At 38.9% G+C, this 15,913-nt stretch overlaps 1 protein-coding gene across 1 annotated transcript in view; it reads right to left on the reverse strand.

Annotated features, from left to right (window-relative positions):
* Window positions 1–12,891, reverse strand: part of TM9SF3 (transmembrane 9 superfamily member 3) — a 62,363-nt gene extending 49,472 nt beyond the window's left edge. The window contains exons 1-2 of the mRNA XM_069459926.1: window positions 12,157–12,891; window positions 2,988–3,183 (exon numbers count right to left, since the gene is read on the reverse strand). Of these exons, the coding sequence (XP_069316027.1) occupies window positions 2,988–3,183; window positions 12,157–12,477 (517 nt within the window). The 5' untranslated portion in view covers window positions 12,478–12,891. The remainder of the gene's footprint in view (window positions 1–2,987; window positions 3,184–12,156) is intronic.
* Window positions 12,892–15,913: the final 3,022 nt, after the last annotated feature.

A 15,913-nucleotide genomic window follows, 5' to 3' on the forward strand; every position in this document is an offset into this window, starting at 1 on the left:
GGCTATCATCAGTTCCTTAAAATAGTCTCTTTAGTGATCTCCATTTTACAAAATGATACCAACCCATTTAGCCTGACAGAATCTATTAGGTTAAAAAAAAGATGTGTGTGTATGTATACGTAAATATGTATGCATGTATATATATTTTCTTTTCTGGTTTCACATTTCCAAAATTTTATGTGGACATGCCTTCAGAAGAATCTTTAAAAGTCAAATATTTAAGGGATGAAAGATTAACAATATACAGTAAGCATTTCTTTTCTTTTTTTTTTTTTTTTTTGAGACAGAGTCTCGCTCTGTTGCCCAGGCTAGAGTGAGTGCCGTAGCGTCAGCCTAGCTCACAGCAACCTCAATCTCCTGAGCTCAAGGGATCCTCCTGTCTCAGCCTCCCGAGTAGCTGGGACTACAGGCATGCACCACCATGCCCGGCTAATTTTTTCTATATATTTTTAGCTGTCCATATAATTTCTTTCTATTTTTAGTAGAGATGGGGTCTCGCTCTTGCTCAGGCTGGTCTCGAACTCCTGAGCTCAAACGATCCGCCCGCCTCGGCCTCCCAGAGTGCTAGGATTATAGGCGTGAGCCACCGCGCCCGGCCTACAGTAAGCATTTCTATAGTTCACAAAGAGACAGGGTGTTCTAGTTTCCATTACATTATTAGTATGCTATAATATACCATGGGTGAATCACTTCATTTCTGGGCCTCTATAAGAGGGAATTAGATGGCACAATCCTACCTTTTAAATGTTCCGCTACTATAAGTAACAACCAGGAAGACTTTTCAACACATGGTCAACTTTATCTATGAATACAGCAAGCAAAGGGCTACAGTAGAGGGGGAAGATAAATCTAATCAACATTTACTGTTACATCTGGACCATTTAATTTAGCAGCTTCCTTGGCAGCATATCCATGCTGGAGGTGAAGAGCTGACAAGACCCTGAAGAACCATCAACTCTCAGGGAATAACATCTGGCTAGTTCTGCTTCTTTTAATCTAAAAGTGCTTAGCTTAGTCTGAAAAAATAAAATAAATGCCACTTTTCTAACCCATGAAAATCATTTTCCTCTATTTAAATAATCTCTCCATCTCAGCCTCTAGGATTTAATAAAAGAAGAGAATTTAAGATTGCTGAATGAATATTCGTCTTTAGTAAATATGGGTAAGGATTTCAAAAATCGATGAAATCTCACACAGTAGCAAAGTAGGACTCAGTTTTACCTAATTTCTCTTGCTGGTTCCTCTTTAATAAACTGGAAATGTGCACAAAATATGGAAAAAGAGAAAGTATAGGTGGGACCTGGGGGAGGTGGTGCTTGGATCTTGGGGGCAGATCTCTCATGAATGGCTTGGTGAGATTCTCGTGGGAGTGAGTGAGTTCTCACTCTTAGTTCCTGCAAGAACTGGTGGTTCAAAAGAGCCCAGTACCTCCTCCTCTCTAGGTTTCTCTCTAGCCACTTCATCTCTGCACACACAAGCTCCCCTTACTCTTCTACCATGAATGGAAGCAGCCTCAGTCCCTCACCAGAACAGATGCTGGTGCCATGCTTCTTACACAGCCTGCAAAACCATGAGCCAAATAAATCTCTTCTTTTTATAAATTACCCAGCCTCGGGTATTCCTTTATAGCATCAAAAACAGATAAAGACAATGATTAAATATAGTATCGAGGGTCTTAAAGATCACATATTCTAGTTTACATTTTCTCCTTATTTGTGATTAAATACTTAAATTACCTAATTAAATTAAAACTCAAGCATCAGGGCATGTTTACAATGGTTAGTAAAATTATAGGCCATGTCACTGTGGTTTAAATTTACAATTTAATTTTATAATTGAGCCCCAAGGAATATAATGGGGGGGAGGGTGAAAGAATATAAATATGTACAGTATATCTATTTTCAAAAATAACCAAAAAATCCTAAAAACAAGAATAAAATTTAACAAATCAAAACCAAAGTAAAATTATCTTGTAAGTATCTCACTAACATCCTTCTCCCCAAAGTACTAAAAATACCAGAAGTTAGTTACTATTCATCTTACACATGGAGACAATGAAGTCAAAACTGGAATAAACAACTTTACTAAAATCAATACAGTAAAAGAAATGGAATTAAAATTCAAAGCTCTTGATTACAAGATCCATGCTCTATTCAAAAACTAAGACACCTAATCAAAGATCCTGCAAAAATTCAATTCTCCAACTTCTGTTCACTGTACTAAAAATGCCTACACAGAAAATATACTCTCTGACAAACTTCAAAGAGGAAAATAGAAAATATAAACACACTCAAAGGCTGTGATAAATACCTGCATAATAACTGGATAATGAGGGTACTTTTTTTCCTGAAGTTTAACAAGTCTTTGACTTAAAATTTAAATATCCTACAGATATTAAGAGGATAAATTAATACAACACTTATAAATACATGATGAGCCAATGGTACAAGTTTTAATTTGAGGCTTTACACACCATTTTTAAGGATCCACACATCCCACTGCAGCCTCAGACCTCCAGAAATTACTTCATTACATGTAGATCTATGAAAGCCTTCCCAGGCCACATCTGTCTAATCAATTGAGGGTTTACTAGAGAATACTTTCAGAAAGAAATATGTCAGGGAGATAGAAGTTTATTAACAATTATTTATTTTATTATTTTATAAATATTCAGAATAAATCTTTGTTAGTTACTAATATACTTTCCTAAAGGTGATACACTTAATTTACAGATTAAAACATTTTTTTAGAGTCTAGAGTAGTGGTTCCTCAACCTAGGGCGATTAGCAGTATCTAGAGACCTTTTTGGTTTTCACAACTAAAGGATGGTACTGGCATCTAGGCCAGGGACTCTGCTAAACATCCTACAATATACATGACAGCCCCACACAACAGAATTATCCAGCCTCAGCATCAAGAGTGCCAAAGTTAAGAAACTCTGATCTACAGTCTAACTTGTATTGTAAGAACTATTAAGGTTTACTTACCTTTAAATTTAATATCCAGACCACTAAATTCCAATTCAACTCCTTGAAGGGCTTCTCCCAGAGTTTCATGGTAATGACTGATACTTTTTTTTGAGCCCACACAGAATGGGAGTGAAAAGTACTTGTATGTTTCTTGGCGATTATGGTAGGGCCCAACAGTATTCATCCACAAAACAACTTCCTCTTTATCTTGATACTGAAACAAGAAGAGCAAATAAGAATGTTTTGTTAAAAAATCTAGTTCAAATTAAGGTAATATTTGTTATGTGTTCTAAACAAGTATACTGTCTCTGTTTGGGAAGCTATAAAATAAAATATTGGAAGCTTTCTTTAATATGATAATTGATGTCCACACCTTAAAAATGAAACTTTGTGAATTTTAAATTATATCCTGATTGAGGTCTCAGGCAGATCCACCTTTTCCAAATTTTGTTTCACAGAAGATAGTGTTTAAACAAAGTCCAATAGCTCAAAAGAGTATGTCTATAATTAATATTTATACTATCCATAATGGTGATCCTAGAACCAACATGATTCACCATGCTAACCTAAACAAGGAAGGAGGAAATAAAATCAATAGTTTACCCGGAATCTCATGTTAATCACTGTATACCAAAAAAACTAATGTCAAAAAGCACAAATAAAATTTCATCTCCTTTCTAGTCTTTCACACAGTCACGGGTCAAAGCACTAGAAAGGAAAGAATGACCAAACAAGAGGAAGAAAAGCCATATTATGAAACCTCCACAAGTCCATTCAAGCCAATATTCTATCTGTTTTCAGCCTGAAAGACATGCATTCTTTGCATAATTCTTTCAGTAAATAATTATGGCTCTACACATCAATGAATACTGTATGTAGCTAAATCTGGAGTGTCATCCAATGACTGGATAGCTGACTTTACCTTTCCAAGGTCCAAGTAGGGGGATCTGCCAAAGATTTCTATCAATGAAATCTCTAAAAGTTTAAAATTCTAATGATTCTACGAAAACTGACTACCGTAGTAATTTTAAAGCTAGTAATTCTAATTAGCAATATAAATTAAAGACAACATAGGATGCATTTAAGTCAACTAATAGCATAGAATTTAATTCACTGAACAATTATTTACTAAATGCCTAGCACATGCCAACAACAGTATGTAATAAACAGTATGTTTATAACTGAGGATACAGCTTTGAATAAGACATGTTCCCTGCCCTACTGGAGTCTAAACAGAAATATGGACACTGAACAAGCAATAATAAGGTAGACTGCTATAGAGCATATATAACAGCAGAAGCTCTCCAACTGGCTCACTATGAAATTCTTCTCTTCAGTCTTCCATCTAAAACTAATTAATAAGTAAAAATATTTTGAATCAAAATCTAACATCTGAGGCCGGGCGCGGTGGCTCACGCCTGTAATCCTAGCACTCTGGGAGGCCGAGGCGGGTGGATCGCTGGAGGTCAGGAGTTCAAGACCAGCCTGAGCAAGAGCGAGACCCCGTCTCTACTAAAAATAGAAAGAAATTATATGGACAACTAAAATATATATATACAAAAAATTAGCCGGGCATGGTGGCGCATGCCTGTAGTCCCAGCTACTAGGGAGGCTGAGGCAGTAGGATCACTTAAGCCCAGGAGTTTGAGGTTGCTGTGAGCTAGGCTGACGCCACGGCACTCACTCTAGCCCGGGCAACAGAGTGAGACTCTGTCTCAAAAAAAAAAAAAAAAATCTAACATCTCCAAAACCAAACTCATTCTACTCAAATCTACTCCCCCCCAACTTTGTTGTTCTAATAGCACTACCATTTTCTCAGATATAGAGACTCAAATCCCAAATCTCTGCATTCCAGACAATCAAAAAACATTAACTTATCTACTTTTACCCAAAGCATCTGCCTTTTCCTCTTGATTCACATCACCACGGTAAGACTTAGACCCAGTCACTTCATCTTCCAATATAATAAATGTTGAATAAATGTCTCACTGTTCATATAAGACATCACCCAGGTCATCAAGGAAATAAACTGTCTCACTTTTTGAATACATGAGACATGTACCAAGCACAGCGTTAGGTATTAAGGATATAAAGATAAGTAAAATACTGTCCTTCCTGTTAATAATTTCCTAATCCACAGTGGACCCAGACAAGTAAATGATTAACAAAGAAGAAATAAGTGTTATAATTAAGGTAATAAAGAGCTATTGTAGCAACAATGAAGGAATGATTAATTCTCCTTTGGCAGAGAAAGGTCAGAATGAATACATTTTGAAAATTATAAGCTATTTCAAGTGAGTTCAGAAAAACAACTATAGATAATCTTCATGTATGAAGTAGTGAATCAACGGTCTAAATGTTAATGAATCCATACATCCCTATTCATTACTATTCTTTTTATTTTGGGGGGTTGGCAAATATATGCATGTCACTGCTTTTCCATCCAATGCTCATGGTTACATAGCACTAACCAACTAAGGTACTCCTTTCTGCTAAACATAGAGCCTTAGAATTCTTCTCAAAACAGTGCTCTGAACCAACTGACCAGAGATGGCATTAGAATTAAGACTTGTTCACCAAGGCAAAATACTTTCCTTAGTACAATGTGTGCAGGAGGTATTTAATAAATATGATGGGAAAACATTGAAGAAATTCTGAAATGTAAAGTTCACTGGCAACTTAGTAAAAGAAGTTTCAAGTATGTGCATTGACTAATGTGTACACTGCAATAGTACCTTTTTAGAGAAATAAGAGGAGGTAACAAAATGTATCCATTTACGATAAGATTTAGAATGTTGAACAAGAGAACCTATTAATGAGGACCTTACCATTAATCCTGCTAAGCTGAGGAAATATTATAAATGTAACTCGTGAAAATAAGCACAAAGGCAATTTTTCTATAAATCCCAATACTTATTCCTTTAAAAATAGACAAAAATTTGAACATAAATAATTTCTAACACATTGACTGCCTGCCACACACAAAAAACAGAAATTTTTCCTTGGGGCCACGGTGTTTTATTACAAAAATAAAATAAAAACTTTGAGTATAATTTAAAGGTAAACAAATAGAAAAATGAAATTTATTAACTTTTATTTAAACCATATTTTTAGAATTAAATTGTCAATATTAACTGTAACAATAAGAACACGAACAAGATTTTATATATACTTCACATAGCCGAAACTAGTGAGTTAAATACAATTCTCATGGCAGTTAATGTGTTAAAATAGGTATCCATTTATTTTATACAAACTGAAACATAAGAACTAAAATAATTTAAGGGCCACAGTATATGTTAAACTACACATTCTGAAGTCACTCATTTTAAATATTCATGAAACCTTAATAAGGTTGGTACAGTCGTGATGATGTGATGCAAGTACTAAAAATTTATACCACTTCATAGTCTAAGATTCTTTCTGGGAACAGGACTGAAATAGTAATTAGAAATACACACACACAGAGTTTAGGGTGAATATTAAGGCAAAAATAATGCCTCTTTTCTTTTATATTGCTCTCTATCATGCAGACCATGCTTAATTACAATGAACTTAAAATGTTTACTTTCCATCATAGTCACTGATTGTCCCTGAGAATAGTTCTCAAGACAAGGACAAAAGTTCTTGCTCAAGAGAGAAAATGTATTTTAAAATATCTTGAAATCAGAAAATACCAACAGGCTTCACAAAACTTCTTAAGGAGAAAAAAACCCTTTCCTTTGCTTTCCCTAAGGCTGCTCACAAAGTGCCTGAGTCTCCCAGTCTGTGGAAAGACTGCCAGGTCCAGAGGAAGGGGATGGGAGGGAGTCAAGGAAGCACAGCAGTGAATCAGGGGATCCCTGAACACGGCAATAATTCCATCTGAGGCCTCCCTGGGAAGCAGCCAATTGAGAGGCCAATTCAGGCTACATGCGTTCTTCACCTATACATTCTCCAGCTCTCAGAAGAATTTCACTGTTACGTTCAATTTATGAGCTGTTCACTCTGGCCAAGATGGTTTATGACATTGTCTTCCTTTCTTTTTCTGCTCCACCTTGCCTGCCATTCCCTCAAATTTATAATGCCCTCCTTTCTTCCACTTAGCCAAATTCTGCTAATCCTTCAGAAATGCTCAAATCCTCCTTTCTCAAATCCTCAGGTAAAACCATCTTTTGTAATAATAACATCATTAGCTAATACTTAATAAGTACAAGCCATGAGCTAGGCAGAGTTCTAAGGTCTTTACATAAACATTAATCCTCTCAGAGCTCCATAAAATAGGTTCTATTATTTTTCCCATTTTACAGACTTAAAAAAAACTAAAAGAGATGTTAGTTAAATAATTTGTCCAAGATAATAAAACTAATCAGTATCAAGTTTAGGACTATACTTTTGCTAATCCCTAGTCAGCTTCATTCCCCAAAAAGAAAAAACTAAAACAAGGAAATACAAAAAAAGTGCAGTTGTACAAAACAACTAAAGACAGTAACAAATACCGAACAACTTTACCATTTCAGCCTTTAATCTGCCCTAAAGGAAAAAACCTTCCTAAGAAGCTACTTGCACAATAATCTCAAAAGGAACGACTTTTATTGGCAAGAAGTCACCAATGTTGGGCCCCTCTTATTTAAATACTCTGTTATTGCTGGTAGGGAGAAAGTCACCAAAGTTTTCCTTCTCGACAGAGGTCATGAATTAATTTTTTTCAGGAGGAACACTTTAGGCGATAATGTTGCCAATGTGCTCATGTAAATATGAATAAAGAAATCAGAAGTTATATAGGACAGGCAAAGGACAGAGGGCTCTGAATAAGCCCCAAATTCTTTCATTTTCCCGAGAAAGGAAAAAAAATGTTTATTTTGAAATACATATCAAAGAAAGCAAAATCCATCTCTGAAAGTGTTTCAGAAATCATAATTTCAAGGAGTTTTAATTATTTATTTAAAACACACATCAGAATTCTAAGACAAATAAATTAGAAGTGTATTTTTAGTAGTCTCTTGAGATAACTGTTCTCTCTCAAATAGCTTTGTACCTAAATAAATTTTTAGTCTATCATTGAGTACAGCCAAAAATAGGACAAGAAATTTTGGCATTTCCTAAAAACTAGATCTATATTAGAGCACTCACTAATTAACTTGTAGTAAACAGCTTATTCTCTTTATAAGTATTCAAATAAGTTTTAAGAGTTACTATACTCCTCACAGAGACAAAGATGAAAGGCTGCCATTTGCCAAAGTAAAGCAAACAAAAACATTTCTGAAATCATTCAGTGGCACAGTACAAAATGTTTATGGCAGAGACTGAGTAAAGTTATCCTAGGCACAGATTGGGTCCTTCCAACACTGGAAATCCCAAGACTACCAGAAGTACAACAAGCCACAAAGACATGGGATTTTAGCCTAGGTAGGGCCCCTAAGACACAACAGGCATCTCTCCAAAACTATGCATGTTAAAGGAACAATAGTCTGGGTTTTTCACTGTGCTTGCTTAATAGGAATTCATGCGTCCAACACTGCACATCCTTGACTCTAGTAGCTCCTTAATTACTCAAGTCACTCAACAAGCACTCATTAAATACCACATGTGCCATGCACAGTGCTTCGGTATGTAATAGCCAAAAAAAAAAAAAAAGTCTTTGTGATCTTATCGAGGAAACAGAACACAAAAAATTCAAGGCTACAGTGCAAACTATAAAATGCTCTATGATTTCTGTCCCCCTGATTATTAGTTTTCTGGTGCTTACATCTTTACATATTATTACTATGGAAGTTACATATACAATACAGGTAGAAAAAGGAAGGATTAGGGATCAAGAAGCTCAGATTATTTCTGTGGCCTTGGGCCAGTCACTGGGCCTCTATGGGCCATTAGGAAAATGGGAGTGTTGGATTAAATGATCTCAAGTGTTTCCAGTTCTAAAATTATATGATTCTCAATTTGAAATTGTTTTTAATGGAGTCCTTTAGAATCTTAGGAGTCATGGTAACCTAACTCTAGATGCTTCCATGTGCTCTGAGTTTCAGGAAAATAAATAAGTATAAACCACACCCTATACACCTTTCACTCATTCTAAAGAGGTCTTTGCATGACCTTTCAATCACTTAAGAGTCTTTCTTTAATTTTTTAATTTCAAACAATGTCATGTGATCCATATGATCCAAGTTTTAAAAGGAACACATTATAGTCTAGATATGTATATATGTTTATACGCACTCTATAAGTCAGTAGCACATTCCCTTTTCATCATTCTTCAGAAAATATTAAAAGAACTTTGTATTAAGTAGGCATATAAAAAACATCATATGGATCATATGGCCAGCTGAATCCTAACTCAGTAGGTATAGTGAGAGAAAAAAGGGGCTTTGTGGAACGGCATAAAGTAGCTGTCTTGTCTTAGGACCAGCTGCATAATTTGTGGGGCCCAGTACAAAATAAAAATGCAGGATTCCTTGCTCAAAAATTTAAAATCTCAAGAGGGTGACAGCAGATCATTAAAACAAGCACAGGCCTGTGTGACTGGCATGCCCATGAATTCAACCCTGTTCCTCTTTAATGCTAAACCAAATATCTCCTCAGTTAACAATTCATTATGGAGCTAGACTCACCCAAACATTTCTTTAAACACTTAAATTGAGAACTACTCAATTTAATTCTAAGTGTTTTACAGCCTTATTTTTAGGATAAAGGGCCTTAGAGCATACCTTGGCTCTGAGCATAGAAGACGATAAACTCAGAATGCCCAGGCTCAAATCCCACCTCTGCCCTTACTGGCTGTGTGGCCTCATGCAAGTAACTTAACCTCTCTGGCCTCAGTTTCCTTATCTATAAAAAGGGCACAATATCAACCACCTCATAGGTTATTAATATGTTTACAATATGAGTTAATATTTGTAAAGACCTTAGAGCAGTGCCTAACATATATTGCTACAAAAGCCGTATTAGTTATTATTTTTATATGGAAACAATATTCACAGCAAGTTAATCTAAAGAGAAGGCTTTAGCTTCTGAAAACTGTTCTTTAATAATTTAATTCCACAAGTACTTATTAAAATCTACCCAGCAATCTTCCAGCGTCTCCTCTTCCTTCAGTATCATTCTCTCTTCACTAGCTACTTCTGCCTTTTTGCCAGGGAAAAAACTCACTTGATTATAGCCCTTCCAGTACTGTTATCTGGCTAAGGTGAAAAAGGCCTAGTTTTCAAGAAATATTTTCAATAAACCTAGACAAAGTAAAAGATTTTGGCTAATAGCAAAAACTAATATGGATGACACTTACTTGAATTTTACACATATAATTTAATGCTATTCTTCCTATCACTTTTTGGGTTTTTTTTTTTTCTTTTTAAGTAATAAATATTTAATAAGTGAGAGCAGTTCAATGTAGACATGAAATGACATAGATTCTAAATTTTTCTTTTCCAGTAACCATCTCATATATACCATATTCTCTTCTGTGGAAGTCTACAAGAACCTTTTTTCAAATAATTTATATTCAATTACTGGAATAAAAATGTTCCTGGCAATAAAATTTCAATGAAATTGGCATTTACATTTTAAATTTGTAAATTATTCTAAGGCCTTTATACAACTCAGATTTATGAAGTTTTAATTAATGGTTTTCCCTATTTATAGCAGTATAAAACACAAATAAAAAAGTAGAATAAAGTACTACTCTCAAGCTTATATGTCTTTGTGGTGGAACTGTAGTTAAGAAAGAGCTCTGAGTTTTACATGGTAACTTTTCCTAAGTGTTAAAAAAAATTAGAAAAATATTAGTAATAATGCTATTAACCAAAAGGATGCCTACTGGAATCAAAGACCCCCAATCTATACATGGTCCCTGTATATTATGTGAAACAATAACAGGTCTTATACTTTGAGACAAGTTACCTGACAGAAGAAACAAAATGAAATCGTTTTCTATTTAGCTGTTTAACATCTGAACAAAATTATCTTAAGGTGAAAATCACAAGTATAGCGCAAATACATGTGACTGATTCAGGATTTCTTTCTACATACATATACAAGTAAGAAGTTCCTGCCTATGACTGAAGGTAGAATAGCCAAAAGTTTAGAGCTTTTATTAGCTAAACAAGAGCCCAGCTAACCCAAAGACTAACGAAAAAACGTAAAAATCGGGTCCTTTAAATAGATAAGGACGATTGCTTCACTTCCTCACTCATCAGCAACGACAAAAGACTCCTCCAAATCTTTCAGATTTAGAACACACACAACCCGTCTTGCAAAATCGTACCATTAATGGTAAAGTATAAAAAACAATTACTCGCCAAACAACCTCTCAATTCACCTGACTTCACTGTCTTGCTAGCGTCTACCATTCTGAAAACCATACAGCCCCCTAAGGGAAAGCCACCTGAAGAGTCGTTAACATCCACGCTTTGATGTGAAAATACCAATTACACAAACCGCCAATCAACTTTAGGCCAAACGAAAAAGGAACTGTTCTTGGCCATAACCTGAAGACTGGGAAACTCCAGACCCTTCACTGTCAGAAGCTGCCCCAGTTAGAAACCACCGGGATGGGGGACTCTGCTGGGGGCTGGAAGAGGACGAGGAGAAAAGTTACAAGAAAGGCCTCGGAATTGAGTGCGCGTAGGTTGAGTGCACGCACACTTGTAAACCGCTCTTCATCAAGTTTATTAATGCTGTCCCCACCCGAGGGTTTTAATCCGGTTTGGGCAGGAGGGGAAAAAAAGGCAGGCGAAGAGGACTGTAAAGTGGTGGATATTTCCTGGTTAGTGTATGACGGGTAATCGCGATGCATCCATCTTCCGCTGTGTCGTAGCCCCTAGCAGTCACAGAGCAGTCCCCTTCCCTGGTGGGCAATAGCCCCGAGCCCCGCCTGCCTGTGGCGCCGGCGCCCGCGGCCGGTGAACGTCGACCCTCCCCAAGCTCCTTGCCGGCCCCCAGGGTCCCGGGGTCCCCAGACCCAGGAGTGCGGCGCCATTTAGATCCGGGTCGGGGGAAGGCGGCCCAAGCTCTCGGGGAGCGGAGCCCTGTCCCGGGAGCTCACGGAAATGCCTCCTCCCAGCTCCCGGGGTTCCTGCTCCGCCAGGCCCAACCGGAAGGAGCCCTCGGCCAGCCGCGGTGCTCCACCTGGCCCGCCAGGCCGCGCCGGGCCTGCCGCGGCGGTGAACCCGGGAACGGGCCGGGGGCGGCCACGCCGGCCTGGACGCCTCACCGTGTGTTCGTGCTCGTCCGCCCGGGCCCGAGGCGGCAGCAGCAGCAGCAACAGCGCGGCGGCCGCCGCCACGCCAGGAGCGCCCGGCAGCGGCCTCATCCTCCGCGCTCCCACCGGCCCGGCGCCGGCCCACCGACTCCGCCTCCGCCGCCGCCTCCGCCGCGGCCGATTCGCATTCACGGAGCGCGGACAGACGCACGGGGCCCGGGCCCAGCCGCTGCCTCCTCCTCCGCCGCTGCCGCCGTCGCCGTCACCGCCCGCTCCCGAGCCTCCCCGCCCCCCGCGCCTCCTCAGCCTCTTCCTCTGACTCAGCCACGTCATCCGGCCACCCCGGCACACGCCGGAAGTGTCTCGCGATGCGGGGCCGCAACCGCCGCTGGGCGAGGGAGGGCCCAGCTCCGGCTGTCCGCGCGCCGGCCACCCTCACCGCGGGCCGCGCCCTGGGTCCCGGGAGCGGCTGCGCGACCGGCCTGGAGAGCACTTGGGCGGGCACCGTGCGGCCTTGAGCTTTTCGCGGTGGCCTGGCCCGCGCCTCAAGAACGAAGTGGCCCCGGGCCGCTCCCGACGCTTCGGGTTGTGTGACCTTGGCCAAAACACTCAGTTTTCCCTGCCTGCCAAATGGGCCTGACCGTCTGACCAGCCGCCTCTTGAGTTTGAGGGATCGGGTCAAATAGCCCTTTCCAAGCACTCGTTTACCTCTGTGAATGAATCAGGGGCTCCTACAGTCATCATGATGAGAGATCGTTAAACTTATATAGGGTTGGATGAGTGTTTTAAAGTCACTGAATGTTTATTGGACGCTCCCCCCCACCATTATTCAATCAAGAAATGTTGCGCTATGTTGAAATTCTTGTTCATGTATTTGTTTACTTACAGTTTGTGGGCCTCCCATTCACAGTCATAAATGCCACCTGGTATGTAAGCTTCTCAGAGCAGAGATCCTGTTGCCATGTTTCCTGTGCCTAGAATAGTGCCAGACCCATAGTAGGAACTAAAAAAAATACATGTATATGAATGAATATGGCACCACCATCTACACAGTCCTCTAAGCCAAAAATCTGGAACTTGTCCAGTTGGCTCCTCAGCCATCAGCAGTCAACAAGTTTTAGCATTTGGTCTCTTAAAAAATGTCTCAAGAGTTAATTTTTCCTCTCCTTCCTCTGCCAGTAACAATCTTCCACATTAATGTATATTGCAACAGGATCCCTGCCACGGATCTCTCCCTGTTTATCATCCCCAACAGGTGCCAGAGTGATGTTTTGAAAAAGAAACCATATGATATCACTCTCTTGCCTAAAATTTCTTGAATATTAGGTAAATAAATCATAGAATCACCACTAAGGTTTTCATCTGCCAGGCACTATTCTGAACTCTACATGTACTGTATTAACTCATTAAATCCTCACAAAAACACTATGCAACAGGTCCTCTTAGTAAGTTCATGTTACAGATGAGGTAACTGAGGCACAGAGAGGTTAAGTGGCTTGCTGAAAGACCAGACCCAAGCAGTCTGCTTCCACGATCAGTCTTTTCACTGCTAACAGCCCACCAACTATATAGAGCCTTTTTTTTTTAATGAAAGAGGTATAATAGTAGCACAGAAGATATCCAAGAGGTACATTTAAATTTAAAAAGTTGAAAAAAATAGAGTAACATTCCATGTTAAATGGTAATATGTTAGTCTACCTGTAGAAAACAATCTGAAAGCTTATGACTCAAACCTGTCAATGGTTAACTTTCTACTTTGTACGTGCCTATAAATGTTCAGATGTTTTTTATAGTGAGCATATGCTAAATATGTAATCAGAGAAAAAAAATTCCTTGATAAAGTCCAAATTCTTTGCCTGACATGCACCTGCACAATCAGACCTCAATTTATCTGAACTTTACCTCCCACCAATCTCTATGCTCTGCCTTCACCCGTATATTTCCTAAATACAGTATGTTCTTTTATGCCTCTGCCTTTGCTCTTGATATTCCCTTATCTGGGATACCCTACTTGACACTATCCATTGGATACTACCCTTCCCGGCCTAGCTGAATTATCACCTCTTCAATTAAACCTTGCCTGATGCCCTGGGGAAGTTGAGCATCCCTTCTTTGGAATTCTAATAGCATTTGGCTTGTTATGTTGTAATTAACTTATCTATTCACCTTTCATCTTCTGTACTATATTCTGACCTTTTTTTGATGGCAGGGACTATCATTTGTTTATCTTTATCCCTGTCCCAGCTGCTGGGATAGTGCTTGTCACATCACAGTCAACAGTTAACAACTATTTGCTGAATGAACCAGTAAAGACATTAACAACTGAAAAGTCAAATAGCATAGCAGGATTTAAAGAACACTTTCTAGATAGTGTAAGAGACATCACAAGGCAGTACATGATTAATTGCTAAATGAATCATACACCAGTAATTGCTATAGAAATCAGGGAAGGCATCTTATACATCTTTGTATATCCTCCAGAGCACCTAGCATGGTGACTTGCTCATAGTGGAAGCTCAGTAAATGCTCTGTGAATGAATAATCACTGCTTTTGAATGAAATGATGATGGGCAATTGAAGAACAAGCAGTGTAAGTGCTACATTAAGATGGATGAGTAGTTTCTTGCTTAAACATCACCAGCCTCCACAGATTTGAGGGAGTGTGCATTTGCTGCATGTTGTGGGGAGCACTGGGCTGGCAATGCCCGGGGGCGGAGAAGCACAAGGAAAAGTATAAAGTATTCATTTGGGGAGGGCAGACTTAAAACTAGGAAACTTTACACATGCAAAAGAAAACAGCCATGACAGTGTACAAAAAAGAATTGCACAAAATGTGACCAACTGTGCAAATGATCAACAGGCAGTAAGAGCAATGGGCAATGAGAGAAGGGGAAAGAAACTATTTCAGTGAAGTATTTGGGGAAGTGTAATGGAGGGATGAGCAGGTAGGACCATAAATTCAACAACTATTTATTGAGCATCTACTATGTGCCAGGAACTCTGGTAGGTACTAGGAGAATGATGCTGATAAAGGACATCAGGTGGTAGAAGTCTAATAACAGTAGGTATGGAAAGAAGGAAAAGGAGATAAAGTAACTGATTAAAGGGAAAGAAGTTTGGCTTCAAAAATCCCTGAAGCCTGATGACCTCAAGTCTGCAAAGCAGGGCTCAGGGGCACTATCAAGGTGGTTTCACCAAACTCAGGAGCGAAAAACATTGATACGTCTTATTTCACCAGTTCTTTCATATAGATTAATGACCTCATTCCCTGACACCAGAAAGGATGAGGGCAAAATGCCAGTGAAAGATCTCCACCTCCCCCAATGACTATACAGTCCCTTTTTGTAGCAGTTCTAATAAGATTCATTTTTTGTTAAAGAGCTTATGAACAATAAACAATCCAGAAAAATCACAATTTCAATCTTTTATTCTTCATTTGGATAAACGATCATCAAAAGTCTTGGGGTATGGATTCACAGCATCTTCTGATTTCCATCATCAGCTACCTTTTCTTTGAAATTCTATTTCTTCTTCCTACTTTATTACGTTTGTCTTGCCAGTTATTTACTGCAGCGGGGTTGGGGGGAATATCCTTCTATTGCTATTTGCAACTTCCCACCTCTACCTTTTCTGTCCTGTCTGAAATGTCCTAGACACAGAACTCCATGATTATTCTGAGTTCTTTCTTTACGAAGCCATCACATAAAACATTTGGTTTTTGGACTGAATAGCAACTAAGGCCATTAATGTCTTTGTGTGGTTCTTATTT

Source organism: Eulemur rufifrons, chromosome 28 (genome assembly GCF_041146395.1).
Source record: "Eulemur rufifrons isolate Redbay chromosome 28, OSU_ERuf_1, whole genome shotgun sequence".
Taxonomy (NCBI): domain Eukaryota; kingdom Metazoa; phylum Chordata; class Mammalia; order Primates; family Lemuridae; genus Eulemur; species Eulemur rufifrons.